General features: G+C 47.7%; 1 protein-coding gene across 1 annotated transcript in view; it reads left to right on the forward strand.

Moving 5' to 3' along the window:
- Window positions 1-20,130, forward strand: part of kcnn1a (potassium intermediate/small conductance calcium-activated channel, subfamily N, member 1a) — a 49,420-nt gene that overhangs the window by 16,141 nt on the left and 13,149 nt on the right. The window contains exons 2-4 of the mRNA XM_008301530.1: window positions 9,411-9,884; window positions 12,957-13,052; window positions 13,540-13,958. Of these exons, the coding sequence (XP_008299752.1) occupies window positions 9,411-9,884; window positions 12,957-13,052; window positions 13,540-13,958 (989 nt within the window). The remainder of the gene's footprint in view (window positions 1-9,410; window positions 9,885-12,956; window positions 13,053-13,539; window positions 13,959-20,130) is intronic.

Raw genomic sequence — 20,130 nt, forward strand, 5'->3', positions numbered from 1 at the left:
AACAAGAACTTCTTCAGAACTGCACTGCTCAAAGAAACGAAGGGAACACTGAATCATCCCAGTATAATACCAGTACAGCCAAACTCCTGGGATATGATCCGTCCAGTTAGAAAGCTTCCCTCCTCAGTCAGTTAATCAGTTTGGTTTTATTTTTTTCTTTCTACATATTTAGTCTTAGACATACTCAGATGCTCTCCTGTATGTCCTCACTGCTTCACCTCATCCCCTGCTCTGTCCTTTATGATCTTCTTGCCACTACAGCCCTCTCAGAGCTCTGCGTGATCCTAAAGGCCATTTCCTTCTTGGCGTCCATCTTTGGTTTAGTGACGCTCACCGGTTTTCCAGAACATTCCTGCTCTGCAGTGGGAGCTGCAGATGTCCTCGCTTCGCTCATTTAATGGCCACATCTTTAATAATCCAGTTGCTTCATTAGACAGCGCTGCCATAAGTCAGAAACCACGCCGAGAGATTGATGCAAGTCCATTTTTGTCAAAAGTTTGCTCGTGGTGATGCAGTGATGGATTGGCTGTAATGGGCGTGTGCTGTGTTAAGGAGTCTTTCCTTCAGATTCCTATAAATCACTGTGACACCGGGTCGCCTCCCTCAGACAGAACCGAGCCGCCGACACCCTCCCTCCTCTCTAGGGGTGGATACCTGTGGGCTACCACTTCAGCCAGGGCTATTTTAAGCCTGTGTTTGTTTCCATTTTTGGCAAACTGCCACCGATAAAAGTCTGCAGAATTAGCTTTTAGCAGGTCGTGCTGCCAGCGGACCAATCACTGCACACACAGCCGTCACCAGACTAGTTTGATGCTGCAAAAAACGTATAAATGTGACGAATGCTGGGGTTAAAATGAAGGTCTTTTATAAGTTCTAAGTGGGTTTATAGATCTGTGCTGTCATCATAGTGAATGTTATCTCCAGGACCTGTTGGTTGCACGAGTCCTGTTTCTATAAAACCTTCAAGCAAACTTGAATGCTTGATGCTGGAAGGTTCATTAGTTGTTAATTATTGTTCATAGTTGTTATAATAACTACTAGGGCTGGTCCCAATAGCACTTTAAGAGCCCAATTAATAATGAATATCAGAATATCTGGTGCGGTCGGGGGACACTTCCACCCCGGGGCAGTGCTCTGACGGGGTGGAAGTGTCCAGAACACACAGGCAGTACTTGGCTGCTGATGCTAGTTTAGTTAGCGCTCACACTTCTGTTTCCTCCATCGGTGGCGGTGGGGGAGTGGCAGATACGCTCCACCGTTACCATCCATGTTTACTTCCGTAAACACTGAGCACGCTCGCTGCGTGTGACGTCGTCGTGTCCTCTTCTGCGCATGCGGGACACTTTTGGGTCGTATGAAGTTCACACAGCAGATCACATACAAGTCGCATTGAACTGGAAACGTGAACGAACTCACAAAGAAATCCTCATTGAGCATCAAGTCCTGCAGTGTGAACGTAGCCAATCTGTGGGATTGTTCAGTCAGATAATACGCCGTTATCCTGATTGGTGACATCAAATGTCATGTCGGAGTCAGAATCCAAGGCTGTCACTATGCTAAGGCTGTTTTTATGGGTTCTGTTGGTTTTTCCTAAAAACCTGTCAGATAACAGGTCTAGGATTGTTAAGGGTCGGATTATCAAGTCACGACTGTACGTAAAACAAGAGGCTACAAACCAGCTAGTAGCTGTTAAGTACATTTAACGGGGTGGAAGAATAAATGAGCATAGAAATGATCCAATAGAAACAGAGGAAATCCCTAAAAGCTGCCCTTCAGCACCTCAGTAGGTGCAGTGAGCTACCATCCAGCGCTGCAGCATTTAGGGGTCATTCTAACACAGATAACCAGCTTCCAGGTTCAGTTTGTTAATTGTTTTATCAGGATCATCCTTTATGGCCCCGATCTCGAAATCAGGTTTCAAACAACCTCCTCTTTTAATTCGCTGGAAATTAAAATTGTTCCTAATGAGGCGGCGGATGTCCCACGGGGAGAGTAACCCCCCATCAGCTCTAACCCCAATCTCCCCAGGACCTAGTTTAGAAGACACACATGGAGTAACCTTGTTGGGTCCTAATTATGCCAGCGTTGTGTCTCCGCTGAACATTATCAGTCCTCACAATAACACACCGGCACGTACCCAAGTCCTTCTTCTTCACGGAGGACTCGTCTTGTTTTTAGCTGCTGTTTTTATTCTTTTGTCTCTGAATGAAGAGAAAAGAGGAATGAAGGAGGTGTACAGACACCAATAATCGTCTCTGTTGTCCAAACTGACGTCACGTTTAGTTGCAGGTTGAGTGAATGTTCAGAATTAACTCATTTAATCCTGTTCAGTAGCTTCTGTTTCGTAGCCACAACCCGTCATTTATCACACAGTGTTAATTCATACATATAATAGCTGTAATATTCTTTTCTTCCATCTATTTGCCTTCTTTTTTGTTTTAATGTTGAATAATGTTCCAACAATGACTAATTACGAGCTCCTCCTGTTAGAGTGAATGTGATCCCGTTTCCTGCTACAGGTTCACGCGGTTATTCCAGATTTCACGTTTGGTTCTTTGCCTCGGCGAAGGCTACAGCATCCCCGAGGCCACCGCAGCGCTGAAGCTGATGGTGTCACAGTTTATTGTCCATAGAGTTTATGAAGACCATCGATGATGACTGAACTTCCAGCAGACCTTCAACCATCTGGCTGCCTTTAGTGGCGGCTGTGTTATCAGACGTGTATTCTACGTCACAGCTGCTGCTTTGCTTTGGAAGCATTCCGAGATCGGTTCATGTTTTCACACACAGGTTGTGAACTGGCGGCGTGGTTTCTGGCTTTTTCTTTTTTTACTGGTCAGCAGCCGAGTCACATGACTCGGAAAGTTTGACATCACATGACTCCCGAGTTTTAGTAGCTTTGCAAAATCAAACGAAAAGAGCCACAAAGTCCCCGTTAGGAGGCTGAAGAGGTGGTGATGCTCGTTAGCTAAACACAGGAGACGGAAGTTAAACATGGTCAATAGGGAAATTTAAAACTATTTCACCTTTGCTACAAAAATAGTGGTTAAATGTATGCATCAGGACTATTTGCCGAGGTTTAGGGGAAAAAAATCACAGTTTGGCTTAAAATACACCAAATGTTAAACACACAGCATCAGTTTTGTTTTTGGTTGCTATGTTGAGGAGTCCTGCATCAAAAAGGCCTGAAACAGCATCTCAGAGTTTGATTTGTTGGTGTGAGACTGGGCTGAAATACTGAAACATATATCTTTATCCTGTCTTATGTTTAACATTTCTAGAATTTTAATAATTTAGCAGTTGTGATTAGTAGAAACTGTAGAGAGACTGAATTAAATACGGAAATGTTTTGCAAAATTTGGAAGAATGAGCATTTTGAGCTGGAAGTGAACAGTTTGTGTTTAGTTCCTCACTCTGTTGCACAACCAGAGGGATCAGTTCACCACCGCTTTCTATGAGCATGGATTTCCTATGATGTGGTTACCAACAAGGCTGCAAGTGTCTCAGTGGTTAGCACCGTCGCCTCACAGCTAGAAGGTCGGCGGTTGGCGTCCCGGTGAGGACACCCGGGATCTTTCTGCGTGGAGTCTCCATGTTCTCCCCATGCAGCGTGGGTTCTCTCCGGGTTCTCCGGCTTCCTCCCACAGTCCAGAAACATGCTGAGGTTAATTGGTGATTGTAAATTGTCCGTAGGTGTGAATGTGAGTGTGCTTGGTTGTCTGTCTCTAAGTGTAGCCCTGTGATAGACTGGTTACCTGTGCAGGTGAACTTGCCTTCACTCTGAGTCAGCTGGGATAGGCTCCGCCCCCCATGACCCTAGTGAGGATTAAGGTGTAGAGATGATGGATGGATGGTTATGAACATAATTATTAAGCTGAGCTGACTGACGTGATGGGTCAGATGAACAGAGAAACAAACAGATTCTCTCTTATGCTGTGAACTTTGAACACATTTTTAAGCCACGTTCATCCTGATGCATCACAACATCATGACTGCTCCTATTAAAGCTCCTGTATCAGTATTAAATCAATGCACATGTTGTTGCCGCTGGAGCTAAAACACACCACGAGGACCCTGACTGGTGGGATGGATGTGATCTGCCAACAGCTTCAGTGCTGCTGCACGCTGAACAACGACCAGACATGAGAACACTGGAGATGTTTGAAGTGAAACACACTCTGCGCTGCTCCTTTCATGTGTTCCAGCGCTCATATCCCGGTGTCGTCCTGGACACATGTGAGCCGCTCGCTTCAGTGCACATCAAGTGGCCGTCCGTACGCTCACTCAGACACGTGAAGTCACGCTGGCTTCACATGTCCGACTGTTCTGAGAAATCTTCTGAACGTCGGCGTCCTTTCCGATCCCCGATGTGTCTTCTCGAGACATTTGCAAAAGCTTAGCCCAGACAGGAGCAGCGGCGGCGGCAGCAGCCATTATTTACCAGCAGACATCCTCACAGAGATGTAACGGCGTGAAGTATCGGGCGATAAGGCTCGGCACAAAGAGCCTCACCTTCTCTACTGTTGCAAGATGACAGTTTGTAAATTATTATTCCTCAGATGTGATATGTGTGCCCGTGCTGTTCGTTTCTGACGCCCTAACGAGATCTTACACTGGATATATGTTGTTTATGTCCTCAGCACCGCAGACAGCTGTGATGGACTGCTTTCCTTTTACGGCCACTGGTTTCCTTCTGTCTCTACCAGTGCTGAGTAATGATCCCTGCGCTGGTCGGCGATGGACGGAGGAGCCCTGATGCCTGCTGGCCTGTCACAGAAATGTGACAGCGTCTAGTGTGCAGGGACAAACTGGAGAGTGTAGCCTGCAGCTCTCCATCACTCCAGGGGCTGGCAGAGACACCCACAGGGAGCTGTCTCGCCTCTCTTTCATTTATCTCTTTCTCTTTTCCCCCTTTCATGTTTCCTCAATTTCTAGATGTCTACCTTATTTCTGTCGCTCTTCCCCTCCTCTTTCTCTTCCTCCTTTCATGTCAGGCCTGTCAGCGTCTGTCTGCAGATCCTACCAACACGTGGATCTCCTCATGCCGTTTCTGCTTGTTTCGTCTACATCGATATCCGACCTAATCTGGGCCTGGCTCCGGCTCAGCTCGTTCGGTTAGCACACATATGCACACATCCGCCCACCCGCCCACGGACACACACACATAATTAAACAGACTGGCACCAACACGCTCAAACTCACAAACAGTTGTTGTTGTTATGCACAATTCCATTTTTAGAGTATATAAGCCTTCACAACTGGTGCACAGCAGCCCCGCACAGCAGCCCCGCGCAGCAGCGAAGGAGGAGGATTTTCTATTAGATCGGCTGGAGAGAGAGAAGCAAGGCCTTCATTTAAACTGTTCTGCACTGAGGCTTTTCAATTTGATTATGAGTCTCCATTTCATAGAGCCTGGATGCCGCGCGCTATTCAGAATGAAATTGAGCCGTCGGTCGGTTGGCTGGCCGGGCAGCCTCGCCGCGTCTCCTCCGCGGGGGCATCGGGGGACGCCAAGGGCACGCCGGCCCGCCGTGCCCTTCCGACGCGCTGTTTAGTCGGGCTGCAGGGGAAACGCTCGGGAGCCGGGCTAGCTGGCTAAGTGGGTGAGAGTATGGGATTGATTGAGTGCTTTGAGGTTTTGAACAGTGATGTAAGGACTCCCGCTGCAAAGCCTGTGAAGGACTCTTTAGTTATACAGCCCAGAAAAGTCAGCCGTTGGTTTTTTAGTATTCTCTAAGTTCCACATATCTTCCTGCTTTTAGTTTCTCTCTGGGGTGAACAGCCGCTCTCTGGTGTGTAGAAATGCAGCGTACATGTCCGCACGGCCTGACTGATGGTACGGCCCGGCTCATCTGGGTCAGTCCTGACCTGGTTCCGTGACGAATGACCACCAGAAGCAGGTAACTAAAGCTGAGCGTGTAACAGCAGCCCTGCACCGTCCATCACCCGTCCTGTTCATTTACGTTATTGGAGCAACACTTCCTGGGATGTTCTCCGTTTACGTGTCCGGCCTGTCACAACACGGCCATACTACTCTGATCTATCGCCCTGTAAGTGAGTTTGCTTAAACATCTGAGCCTTTTCTCACCCATAAGAAACCATGATTTATGATATTTATTTCTACCTAAGCTCTTGCTGGACGGCAGCATGAACCCAGACAGTCTGAGGGTGTAGGACTCTACAACGCGCTTTTATGATGTGAGTTCAGTTAAAACTCAGACATTAACATGCAGGTGTGTTTGTCCAGGAATGTTGTTGTCTGGAGAGAAGCCTCCTGTTCTGCAGCCACACCGACTCACAGCTCACTCTGATCTGTAAACCACACCTGCAGCCAACACAGACACCTTTTTGTGCCTTAACTTTCTTATGTTCTCCGACGTGACAAAATTTGTATTGAAAAAGGCGACACCATGTGAGTCATGGGCTTGTTTTACAGTCTGTTGTGAAATGCACGGATAACACACACGGCTGTACAACCGAAGTAGAACACACGGAGGTACAGGTGCGTCAGAACAGCCTCCATTTTAAAAGCTAGACATGATCCAGAGCTGGTGCTGCAGAACATTTATCAACAAACAGAAAAGGCCCCAGTTTGACAGTGATCTTCCTCAAGGCCTGTATTTACCAGATATCATAAAGGGATTCCTAATTGGTCTTACCGTTATGGTAATTAAAGCCTTTAGAGTTCTGCTGGCAGCCAGTTGTACAGAACACCTGAAGTCTTCTCTTCAGGTACGACACTTAAGGCTAAATTCCTCCTTAACTAAGAAGTTACTCAAAGATGTTGTGCTGAGTCCCTTGATTAAGGAAAAACCTTCAACCATTTGCTTAATTGAAAACAACAAACCTGTAAAGTCCAGGTTTCCATAGAGACCACTTGTTTGCTTGTGACTCCTTTCATGGCCTCACCTGTCGCACAATGTTGGTGTGTAGACGGTTAAAAGAATAGAAGAAAAACAGACTGCAAGAGAAATAAACTGATCAGAGGGACGATGATGGATGGATGGATGGAAACCTTAGCTTAGACTTCAGCCCACCTCTGAGTCCCGCACTGCTCCTGACGTATACATGTATGGAGGAAACGTGTACGTTGCTCTGTAGGAAAGCTTTTACTAAATGAATAATGAAAAGCTGCCGTTAAAAGTGGTTCCATTCTCCAGCGCTGGACTCACACAAACATCCACAAAGCTTTGTTTTAGGTGGCAGTAGCTGCTGCGTCTGTGTGATTGTCTCTCTGATTTGTTCTTCGTCGAGGATCCGTATTTACACATCAAGCATCTTAGGAAGTTTGACTGAGGCTAAAAATACTCGGAGCTGGGAGCAGGACTTCAGAGTTATTTCGCTCCCACACAAAGGAAACTCTCTTCTGAGAATGAGTGACATCATGTTGTGACACCAGAAGCAGCGACGATGTTTGCTGGTGGCTCAGCGCCGGTTATGGCGAGGATCCTAAACAGAAGACTGACAGCCTGAGCTGCTGTGGCTAAAGCACCATATTTACAAGCTGGAGAGGATTTTATTTATTTTTTTTAACATTTATAGAAACAGCTTCTCACAGTTTGGGTGCTGCTGCTGGTGAAGATCAATCCAGCGAGCCTTCTGCCAGACTGTGTACGTCTGTAGTTCACCCTCTGTGATGTTTCTGATATCGAGCTGCCGTACTTACACCAGATTCCTGTAGCAGACAAAATCCATATTTTGCATCCAATCTTTTCTAACTTTGTGTGGCAGCGAATCAATTAAATATGTTGGGATCCTAATCCTCGCTGCCAATAGGTTGCAAATTGCCAGAATTAATTGTAAAATCAGTAACAAGCGACTTTAATCCCGGCAGCATCTGTGGGGAACTTGCTGTTATTTTAATTTGTTGAACTGAAATCAAATGAGCACAACTCGGCTCTCCCCGCTCCGATTCTGTCCCGTTACAGAGCGCTGCATCTCCAGCACTGCTGCCGTATCAGCATCTGCTCTGCTTCTGTCGCTCAAACCCAAAGTTCACTCACGGCGCCGTCTTCAAAAGTATAGACGGGTCCTAATGGCACAGATTAAAAAGCAATTTAATACAGAAAAGGGGATTAGAAACACTACAGGCCGCACTAATCCTTAACCTTTAGTCCTGTTCTCATGGAGCCACAATATGCACAAGACGATAGCATCACAGGACCAGAGTTAGTAAATTTCCATTAGGGCTGCCCTTCTGTATTCCCACCAGCACATTTAAAGGCATTAGGCATGCTTTGTCAAGGCTAATAAAAAGGGCCGGCAGCGCTATCACACACCCCCGACTTGTTTCGGAAAAAGCACTGTTCCATGTGAAGTTTTCATAACGCATTATGATAATCTGCCCAAGTCTCTGAAGGGCAGCGGATAGACGGGCAGATAGATGCTTCTGGGGTGACTGCTCCTCAGCCTCTGTGTGGATGGAGCGCTTTCTGTCGGTGTTGCCGGGGCAGAAACTCTCTGCCGCCGACCAAGAAACAGTGCACGACTCGGAGAAAGAGGAGAGAGAGAGAGAGAGGGAGGCGCCTCGTCGCATTTAGGTAGGACGGAAACACGTACAGGTGATTTAAAAGCAAAACGAATCCTCGTGTCTCGTTGCAATTAGAAATACATATGCTCAACAGTTTAGTGGTTCAGCGTCGTGGTTTTATGCCGAGATGCAATATGTATGCGTAACCTTGTGTTCTCCATCCCGACGTGTACAGTACGCGCTGTCCTCCGAGCCCTTTGTTTTCCCATCAGATCCGCAGGAATCTCAGGGTTTTCTCCTGCTGTCCTCTCTTTTGGGCAGCCCGGCGCTCATCCCTGCAGGGGAAGAGTGTTTGTCTGACAGGAAACAGGGTCACGCCGAGCATTAATCATTCATATCTAAATTTGTGCAGCGCAAAGATTCAATTTTCTGCACTTTGTAGGGCCCACTGTTGGTCATATGGTTTTATTTATACATCAGGCTCCATCCATTATTCATTTGTTTTGGAGCTATCCAGGTTTGATGCCATTTTTCCTGAAGGAAAAGCCGATACATATGTACTGTAGTGTTGGAAAAATGTTGTTTTAACCGCTTAAGTTGTGTTAACACGAGCTTCAAGCATCCTCAGTGAGAACCTTTGCGGTTCCTCAGGAGCTCCAGCGTTTGGGTCTTTGGTACGAGACCTAATGCTATTTTGATTCCTCCTGTATGTTTGGACACACGTCCTGCTGAGCTCTAAATCCGTCTGCTTTTATAACCAAAAATTGTTTTGCAAGATCCTTCCCTTTCTTTGGCCTCTCCAGCGCTACAGAGATGTAACTCCCACATCAGCGCTCTATTTAAAGTCTGCAACTGTGTGTGTGTTTCTCCAACCTACTGTCAGCTTTACACCGTTCTGTTGTGATAGTATTGTATTCATCCCTTTACTTCCTCTTCACAGGCCACTACTGAGCAGAAGAAGCTGAGCCATGCTGGATCCAAGCCCTCCCTCTCCGAGAGCAGCGGCCGACTCCCTCAGATAGCCATGAACACCTGCAAGTACAATGGCGGCGTGGTGAGACCACTAGTAGGCAGCCTGGCGTCCTCGTCGCGCCGCAACCTCGCGGAGCTCGACTCGGAGACGCAACCCCTGCAGACGCTGCACAGCTCTGGCCTGGAGGTGGTGGTGTCCAAGGGCAACGGCGGCGAAGACCCCAGCAAGGCGTCCAATGAGAGCTTGGTCAGGGAGGGCAGCGGGCGCGGCGGCGGCAGGGCTCCCCAGAAGAAGAACAGGGACATTGGCTACAAGCTCGGCCACCGGAGGGCACTGTTCGAGAAGCGGAAGCGGCTCAGCGATTACGCACTCATCTTCGGGATGTTTGGGATTGTCGTCATGGTGACAGAGACGGAACTGTCATGGGGGGTTTACACGAAGGTGGGCTGTGCATGTGTGTGATGCATGAGTGGGAGCGCTGTGTGGTGTCACTGCTATTGTTGTGCTTTGAGCTGTGTGGGGTTTGCAGCTGTCAGCTTTATGAAGAGTGATTATTAGCACAGACATTGACGTACATTATCTAACAAAGCTACTGGGAATATTGCTCCGATGCAAATGAACAGGAGTGTCATGTGATCTGCACGGTGACTAATGCTCTATTTATTCTATTAAAACTCTGACTTGGCCTTTTAAACGTTCTACTTAATCTATTCGTTTTATTTAGTCATTTCTTGTTGGCCTACTTTTGTTACAAGTTTTTCATCAGACTGGCTCGTAGCCAAAGGATTGATTCCACTGCTGGTGCCACGGTGGCAGATGGAGAGTGGGATAGTGGAGGAAAGGGGATGAAGAACGATTCAGACAGAGAGGGAGAGACGAATATAAGTAGAGATGAGCAGATAGGTCAGGAAGAATAAAACATAGGAATGCAGTTCCACAGTCCTCAGAGTGCATCGTTTAGTTCTACCAATCATGAGAGTGCCAGTGACGCAGCACGCTGTACAAACAAAAGGGAGAGTTGACAAGGACAGCAGCAACGCAGTCTGGTTCCAGGGTCATGTGACCAAATCACTTGACCGGCCGCTGTCCTTCCTCATCAACCACAGGGTCAGTGGGGTCACGCTTTGAGAAGAACATCATTCATTCATTGCACTCAGAACAGCCTCTGCCTCAGCATCTACTGATCTGTGTGTTAGAGAGCTGACACTGCAGTGTACAGGTGAGGTTCACACCTGGACCAAGTTACAGCTGAAGAACTTACAGGTGGTTTGTGTGTTGAAGCCCATTTACTCCAAGTAGCACCGCTACCAAGAACACCACACAAGTTTAGCATATTAGCATGGTGTTATGAAATTTATCTGGCAGACATGTTAGCAAACAGTCATTTATTTAGCATTAGCATTAGCATTAGCATTAGCGTGGAGTGATGTTTCTAACTGACAAATGTAAGAGCAATATTCAATCTTTTTGGTCTTTCCCAAGTTATGAAATGTACAACAGCTGACTAGTGGCTAACTTTGTGTTTTTACTGGCTAGTGGCTAACTTTGTCTTTTTATTGGCTAGTGGCTAACGTTGTGTTTTCACCTACTAGTGACTGACTTAGTTTTGTTTTTGTTTTTTCTTTTTTCCAGCTACTGACTAACTTTGACTTTTTAGTGGGTTATGTTATCTTATCACCAGGTAGTTTCTGACTTTGTCTTTTCACAGACCCACTCTTTTTTGGCGTTTCATCGCAGCTGTAAGACTAATGTCTTGTCACCTGGATGTTCTTTCAGCGTGACGTTATCACGTGGTGCTGCAGCTACAGGACATCAGATGAAACTTAAAGCTCTGCTGCTTCCCAGGATGTTTGCACATCTGTGTTCAAGAGTCGCCTGAAGTTTCTGTTCAAACTTGTCAGAAGTGTTGTATGTACGTCCACTGACTGGCTCAAACCTCAACTGTTGGGCACATATCAGCTTTTTTAAAAGCACTATTCTAAACTGCATTCGTAGATGGGCTGTAACACACAAACCCTTTAGTACTGCTTTCACAAGGGATAGATTTCTCCCCGGTCTGTCTGTCAGATTTTTTAAATATGTTTTTGATTACAAATGTGTGTGTGTGTGTGTATGTGTATGTGTGTGTGTGTGTGTGTGTGTGTGTGTGTAAGATATAGTAAGTCGTGGGTAATCTATAGGATGATTTATGGGGTCTTAAGAAAGTCAATAGATTTGTCTGTGACTGCTACTGAGTGGAGTTCAGTCCATTCATCAAGCTGACCTCAGCTGAAATGGAAATGACCCGGTGCTGGTGAGTGGATCTGCATCCCTCTCCTGCGGCAGACAGCTAGCATGTGCCGTGAATGGTCCGTTTTCCATCTCATGTCACATCACAGAGCAGACAGCCAAGGTTTTCTGAGCCCTGAAGGAGGCAAACACGTTAAGAGGCAGCGAGCTCTGGGACTGAAAAATCCTTGAACCTCTGGCAGGTGGATTAATTGGTTTACTCAGTGTTATTTCAGCAGGGACTTCTCAAAACAATTTCAGACATTAGAATGTCTTGAGAACATGTGGCCGACCTGAGGGGCAAAGCAATCTAGTTGATAGCTAAAAATACATCCTGTAATATGGACCAGCGAAGGACGCAGTAATGCCGAGCAGCGCCGGCCGTCGTCACGTCGGTGATCAGAGCGATATTTCCACTCGTTGTTTTGTCATTTGTCGTTGGTGTCGTTATTATAATAACAGCTCTGTGATCATTACTCTGCTGCACAGCGGCGTTTTTACGCCACGGCGGTTAAACTGATTTATCATTTGGCACTTTACCAACATGGGGGGGATTTGAGCAGGTTCTCATTTCCTAGATCTATGGCCCCCATGTACACTCACGCATAGCAGCGCTGCAGTGGCAGCATCCAGCTGGCCTATTTATCACCAGCTACGTTCTCTGTGGTGGCCCCCTGCTAATGCTAGCCTTGCCTTTTCTGCACCTACCATTAAGTGGAAAGTCCCCCTGTTAGCGCTGGGCTCTGATTAATTGGTAGTTTGGATGGTGGGGAGCAGCGTCCGTGGATAATATCAGGGTGCACCTACACCTGCAGCTGCATTGTTTAGCAACATCCTGACGGCGCTGTTTGTGTGAAACAGGCCATTATCTGGTCTGCTTGGACGCCAGCTCATAGATGATGGGTGTACTTTAGTTAACGCTGACTTCTGCTCCTTGGTTTCTCTCTTAAAACCTAAAACATCTGGAATATGGAGTTACAGTGAAGACGCTCGGCTTAATTCTAACTGTTTTGTTCGACCACCTCGTTAAGTTCAGTTGCTAAGCAGCAAACTCAGAAATCGTTAGAGTGATAACTGACAATTACGATCTGTTGAGGCTAATTATAGACCCTGAAAATACAGAAAGTACAGGTTTTCTTTGTCTTCCTGTATATAAGATGATGTATAGAGCTGTGATGTGTAAAGATCCTCGCTGGTAATTAACATGTCCTTTTCTCTTCTTCATGTCTTTTTCTCTCGCTGTAGGAATCTTCATACTCATTTGCACTGAAATGCCTTATCAGCCTTTCCACTGTTATATTGCTTGGTCTTATAATAATGTACCATGCCCGGGAAATCCAGGTGAGTCGGACCTTAGAACTTTATTTTATTCTAATTATCACCCTCTTTTGGGGGGTTTCTGATGTTCAACCTGAGCAAATATACCATCTATAATATCCTGTTTATGTGATTCACTATAAGGAACGTATGCATGTAAATACATGAGTTCTGCTAAACCAGGATGTTCTGTTCAAGACCGTTATCACTTCCTTTTCCTGTTACCTAGTCAACAGTGCACTTAATCTGCAATCCGGACTCTGATGGGCTCTTTGATTGTGTGACAGTTTGTCGGTTCTGTTTGTTTCTGTTTGCTCTGAGCGGTGTCGCAGATAAACGCAGTGACATCAGATGAATAACTTAGACGTCTGGTTTTATTCACACAGCATGAATTTACAATGAAGTCTCCACTTAGGGCTGCATGTGGTTGAACATCAGAGCTGTGTGAAGGAAAAAAGGGACAATAAAGCACGACATGTAACCCAGACGACCTCTGTTTGTTTCTGCTCAGCTGTTTATGGTCGACAATGGTGCGGACGATTGGAGGATAGCCATGACGTATGAGCGAATCTTCTTCATCGTGCTGGAGCTGCTGGTGTGTGCCATCCATCCCATCCCGGGCCAGTACGTCTTCACTTGGACGGCGCGGCTGGCCTTCACCTACACGCCGTCGGTGGCCGACGCCGACGTGGACATCATCCTCTCTATCCCCATGTTCCTGAGACTCTACCTGATCGGCAGGGTCATGCTGCTCCACAGCAAGCTGTTCACGGACGCTTCGTCTCGCAGCATCGGCGCCCTCAACAAGATCAACTTCAACACGCGCTTCGTCATGAAGACCCTCATGACCATCTGTCCGGGAACTGTTCTGCTGGTGTTCAGTATATCCTCCTGGATCATTGCTGCATGGACTGTGCGTGTCTGTGAGAGGTAAACACGGGGCTGTGAATAATGGATGTTACTGGGCACCAACTGACAAACAAAATGGCTGATGCATAGTTGTGCGTTGTGGATTACTAGACACCTTTTCTTCTGTCACTTTCGTCTCTGTTTTGTCCCACGCTTCACAGTGTTACCTTGTTTTCTGTCGCTCACCCTGCAGTCGTCCACGGAAATGTGTGGAACCAGCAGAATAGGTTAAATGTAAACCCTGTCCACGTGTGCAGGACGGCGCCCACATCCCACACCTCTGCCTCAGAAACATTAGCTCAGCGCTCGCTCCACGACTTCCCGCTCCTTGTTTTTATCGCTATCTTAGATGGCTGGTCCATAATTCATGAGTGTCTAATTGTTTGTTTGCTGAATGGTTTGTTTTGGTAATGCACAGCAGCCCCCAGGATCCCCCGACCCGGTTTCTCCCCCAAAACTGCGCATCGGGCTTCGTCTCAAGGGGGCAGCAATGATTCTCGCTGAAAATGAAAGAGGCAGGGAGAGATGGAGAGCTCTCTCTTTCTTTCTCACTTTGCATTTGCTCAGGGAAACGAGACGTTAACGCCGGCTTTGATGTCTTAAAGTCATCTTTGCGTAGCGGGTGGGGAGGGGGGCCGTGAACGGGGTGGGTGGAGGATCTACGGCAGCAGCGCCGATCCGACCCAGGATGCTCGTGTGCATGCACCACGGCGTAGAAGCATCAGATCAGAGGAGGGCTTTTTCTGTCAGCCAGGCCCTGACTGAAGCTGCTTCGTGTCCTCCTGCAGCTCACCTTGCCTGCTTTTACTAAGACCCCCCCCTTCCCTCCTGTCCCCCTCTTCTTAACTACCCCCATGTTAACCTGCCACTAACCATCCCCCTCTGCACACCTGACCTTGGATCCTCTCAGACCCTCAGCGCCTCCAGCTGCTGACTGGTGGATGTGAAGCTCACGGTGGAGACCAGATGAGCTGACCTTTGTCGCCGGCTCCTCGGGAGCACCGAGGCAGGGCAGTGCTCCGCAACAGCGCTGAGAGTTCACCCTTAACATCAAAACAGCGCGACGGCGAGTTCGAACAGCATTAATGATGTCTCCACAGAGTCCAGCTCAGGGCTTCTGCTGCACACTGGTCTACTATCTGTCTCTCTTAGTCGTAGCCTTCGATTAAACCATGACAGGGTCTAAATTGGCAATAAGTCGAGATTGCTGCCATCGTTTGGTCTCCATTATGTAAGGCAGGAGTTTCACGTGTTTCATGCTAGAAAAGAACCGCAAATATGAGACGCTGCACGTGGCTAGCTCTACGTGTCCGTTTGGAGATCTGGACTCAGGTAGACGATGAGGAGAGAAGCTCAGGACCTCTGATAGGCTCTCCTGGATTTGGTCACACATGCATCCTGTGACACACACTTTCCATGAGCAGTGCATGCCTTTCAGTTCCAGAATAACGTGTTCAGATCGGCAGATTTGTGTACGTATGTCTCTGTGTGTTTCTGTGGTCGGGTGCAAGCATGCACGTGTAGGTTGTGTGTGTGTGTGTGTGTGCGTGCATGTGTGTGTGTGTTTGTATAATGTTTTGTTGTACTTTCTATTTCCCCACTATGCTGCTCCGTAGGGATACCATGTGAGTCCTCGTTCTCTAGCCGTGGAAACAAAAACAAAACAACAACTTGCCATTTTTTCACCGAGCTGGCGCCACTGCTGCCCTGAGTGGGGTTGGAGGGTGGGGGTGGTAGTGGGTAGAAGGGGCAGCCCCTCTGACACAAATTACCCATGATCCTTTTCCAAACTCAGTAGGCCAAAGGAGAATTAGGTAGGCCCTGAAGTTGGCATGAAAGTGGCACCATTCTGCTAAGTTTAGCGTCTGTAGGAGCTCAGCAGAGACCAACGGTGTGAGCAGCACTTTGAAGCAAGCGTCTCTTTGCTAACTGTTGTGCGCTAGGCCGGTAGGAGCTGGAGCAGGAGGAGGCGAAGGAGGAGGAGGAGGAGGAGGAGGAGGAGGAAATCTGTGCTAAAATGGAGCAACTCCTTCAAGTCACCTTCACGCGTCTGCCAGAGGGCAATTTGTCTTCTCTCATTTTTTTCTCTCCCTGTCCTTATGCAATTGTTATAGATCCATACGGCACGAAAAGTCTTTTTAGCAGCAACTCCAAAGATTTTTGAGGAGCAAAAGCCTTTCTGTTCTTTGTGTTCACGCATTACCATCTCATTATGTGTCTCCCTTCACTAAATTAATTGAACAGTGTTGTCACAGTTTTCCACAGACGTTAGCTGCTTCTAAAGATTTTTGTCTAGAGATCAAGACAATTTGTCTTCTGTCGCCAAAACGAGGTCCGAGTGTCCCCAGAGAGAACAAACGACGAGTCACGTTCTGCACTAGTTCAGGACTCTTTGGTCTTGGGTGTGTCTTACTATTTAGCACTAGCTACGTATGAGGAGTGGTACGCAGGTTAAACTCAGGGAGGTAGATGTTCTTCACTGCTACACACTTAAACGGAGACACCTTTGAATCGGGGGGTTGTTCTGAGCCGATCTCCAGTTTCTGTTTGCACACATGGACTGAATGTCATCCCCCCTCCCTCCCTCCCGTCCTCCAGTAAACATCCAAACAGCATGTTGGTTTACATGTTTACACACCGATCCCATCATCTCCAGTTCAACCAAAGTGGACAAAAGAGGCGCTTGTTTCCCAAAGTGCTGTGTGTGACTTGTGTCCTCTGTCAAATGCGCCGTCACACTGAGCACGCTCCTCAGCAGCAAACCGAAGGGCAGTACGGCGTGAGATTGGACGAACACGGAGTCTTACCTGGAAAACGCCTAGATGGGGGGAATGAAAGACACACAACCGGGGGACGGAGACGGACGGACGGAGGGCCGGAGGGAGGGGGGTGATGGGAGGAATGCTAATGTTACAGTAGATGGATTTAACTCTGGTCACTGGCCCCCTTTCCCCTCATTCCTGATGCAGCCCATCTCCAGAGCTAACCTACCTCAACTAAGCTCCTTAACTGAGCTCTTCTGGCTTCTCCCTCCCTCCCTCCCTCTCTCCTCCTCTTGACTGATCCTTTGCAGATCTCCTACTGTACCCATCTAACGTGGCATGCTTTGCAGTTTCTCCTCATCTCTCCCCACCGCTGACTCCCCGTCCCTGATCCATAACGAGCAGGCCTAATCCAGCCCCAACTCAGTTACACACTTGCATGCATGCCTTGCCTGCCTCCCTGGTTTCTTGCTCCTTTTTCTCCTTAACTGTTATCTAATTCTCTTCCTCTCCTGTTCTGACTGTTATCTGAAACAAAAAGCTCTATTTCGAGGCGATGTGAGACCGCTGTTTCTCACCTCGCTTTCTCCGGCGAGCGCCCGTAGGCTACGTCGAAGACAAGCTCTCAGAAAGTTTAGCTGACTTTCCCTCGGAGCGCAGCACCAGATTATCGGGCTTGAGTTACTAGTCAGATACACCTACACCCGAGGTCTGACATCCAGATTGTGTCATCGCTTAGCCACCAGATACAAACAGCCGAGAACAGGCTGTCCGAGTGTCGAGCCACAGAAACACACACCGCTGCAACTTGAACTTTCTCACATCGACCGCAGGTTTACATAAAATATTCAGGTTGATTTTACGAGTTTACAACCTCCTGGCCGCGAGTGCAACCACACCGATCTGTCACGAACAGACACGCATCCAACGGTGCCGATGCTCCGTTTTAGTTTGTTTTTACAGTAGGTATATATTTACGGTGCCGTAGCAACACAGGTGGTGACAGGAAGCGTCGGAGGCAACTCGCTGCCAAGAACTCCCGCCTCTCAAAGCATTTCTGTCCACGGATGTCAACACGTTTGACGGACGCTGCAGAAGAAACTGACGCAAATGTGATACAAAGACTGAACCCCAGAGCTCTCAAAGTGTCTAGCTCACCAGGCTCAGGTAGCGCCTCTGTGGTTCGATGACTCGATCTGATGTCTGTAAACAGCGCTTGATCTATAGGCGGGTATTGATCGCGGGCTAAGGTCGCTCACAGGGCATGTTTGCATAACGAGGTGATCACCGTCCCAAGATACGATCTACACCGAGGACGGTGGGCCGATCTGGTGCTGCTCTTTGTTTCAGGGCCGGTCAGCGGTCTGTAGTCGTGAGGGCCCAACAGAACTGGAGATATGTCTTCTTGTACTGGTAATATGAGAGGATTTACACCCATGTAGCTGCTGTCCTCCCTGAAGTCCACTGGGTGGGTGCTGACGGCAGGCTGCTGGTAGAAACAGGGTGTTCCTGTGAACTAATCAGGCATATAGGTCAGCTGTAGTGACTCCTCCTATGGATGTAAATGTAATGCTGAGTCTCGTGCTCTCTGGTTGTCATGGGGTTTAATGAGCAGAATGAATGATGGGAATGATGCTCGCTCAGGGTCACCGACAACAGCTGGAAATACAATGACAAGGATTTCAAAGTTCAAAAACCTGGAGCAGATGCTTTCAGGGGAATCTACAGAGGAGGTTGATTCTGATGATCCAGTCCTACCTGATAGCCAGACCTGTGGGCAGAACCACAGCACATTCTGTTCAGCGCCGAGTGCAGTGGGAAGACTGGGAGCACCACAGACTAGGTGTGCTGAGCTGGCAGTGGAGGTGGAGAAGTCGTTTTTAAATGTATGTGTCCCCTGAAGGTTGGACGCCCGCAGCGGGAAGCAAATTGAGCCCATAATTTTTAGGAGCAGAATTACGTGGGGACTATTTTTGAACTCGTTTATAAGCTCGAGCACGACGACTTTGTTTTGCAGCTGAGAGCGGCTGGAGTGCGATGCCTGGCCTGGGAAGTTGCCGCTGAGTTTTTTGGAGGAGTCTCCAGCCTAATTCAATGAAACATCTGTAATAGGATACTCTCTATCTGATAACCCCAGAGACACGAGCGCTCGCTCCAGCGCTGGAACATTAAGATTAAGGGCCTCGTGAACAGAGCTTCCTGTCTGGTGGCCTTGGAGATTAAGAAGGACAGTCGCGGCAGGTCACAGAGAGGCCCGACTTTATGAAGAAAAAAAAAAGACAACCGAAGTTCTCAGTTTAAATATGAAAGTTTGCGAGGGTAGAGCGCCTGATAAGGCTCACGCTAGCTGACATCTTCAGCTTCATTATTTGTAATTGAATGACTTGCAGAAAGTCTCGCTGGTTCTTCGGCTGCAGCAGGAAGCTCTCCTGATGTCTCTGTTCACGTGTGGATGAGATTCACCAACAATCCAAGTGTTTACTTTGACATTAACTGGTTGACAGTAGCTAATATATTAAATGTGGTTTAATATTAATGTGCAGCCATTTTGGTGCAACAAAACGGTTTTATTCCCCCTAACAGATACAGAGGAGGCATAGCAGGCGCCGGCATGCGGCCGCCGCCAGACAGCAAGCCTCCATGTGCTTTATGCTTTATGTTAACTGGCTACAGCACAATTACAACACACCTTGCGAGACCGCCGCTCCTCCGTGTTTGATTTTGTGATGAAGGGTCGCTGTGACATTGAGCCCCTCGACTGCTCGAGTGTGTTTAAGAATTCATCGAACAGAGCTGAACTTGGGCTCAAAGCCAAGAGATGAAGACGGCCGTGAATTCTGCTTCCTGTCCTCTGCATGCTTTTCCTCTTTATGCTTCTCCTCTCTTACGGTGTGCGTTCGCTTTCTCAGCATCGCAGCAAACGAGTGCGACGTCTGTTTATTGTGACTCGGTTTTAGTCGACGTGAGCCTTTGCTAAGCTGGGAGCAGCTGTGTGCGACTTCCATCGTATTTGCATGTTTCCGATGCAGTGGAACCTTTGACCCAATGATGGCACCACATGATGAGCAGAGTTATTAAGGGACATCCTCAGGGGGTCACGAATGTATGTGACAAATTTAATGACAAAACCACGAACATGAACCTCATGGTGGAGCTATAGAACCAGTCACCGGTTCACTAAAGTAGGATTCGTCCTCTGTGGACCATGAATGTTAGACTGACCGCTATTAGCATTTGTGTAGCCGCAAGCACGGTTAAAGAATAACTAACTACAGCTGTGACTCGATAATCCGACCCTTAACAATCCAGAACCTTGCTATCTGACAGGTTTCTAGGAAAAACCAACAGAACCCATAAAAACAGCCTTAACATAGCGACAGCCTTGGATTCTGACTCCGACATGACATTTTATGTCACCAATCAGGATAACG

Source organism: Stegastes partitus, unplaced genomic scaffold (assembly GCF_000690725.1).
Source record: "Stegastes partitus isolate 25-593 unplaced genomic scaffold, Stegastes_partitus-1.0.2 Scaffold0, whole genome shotgun sequence".
Classification (NCBI taxonomy): Eukaryota; Metazoa; Chordata; class Actinopteri; family Pomacentridae; genus Stegastes; species Stegastes partitus.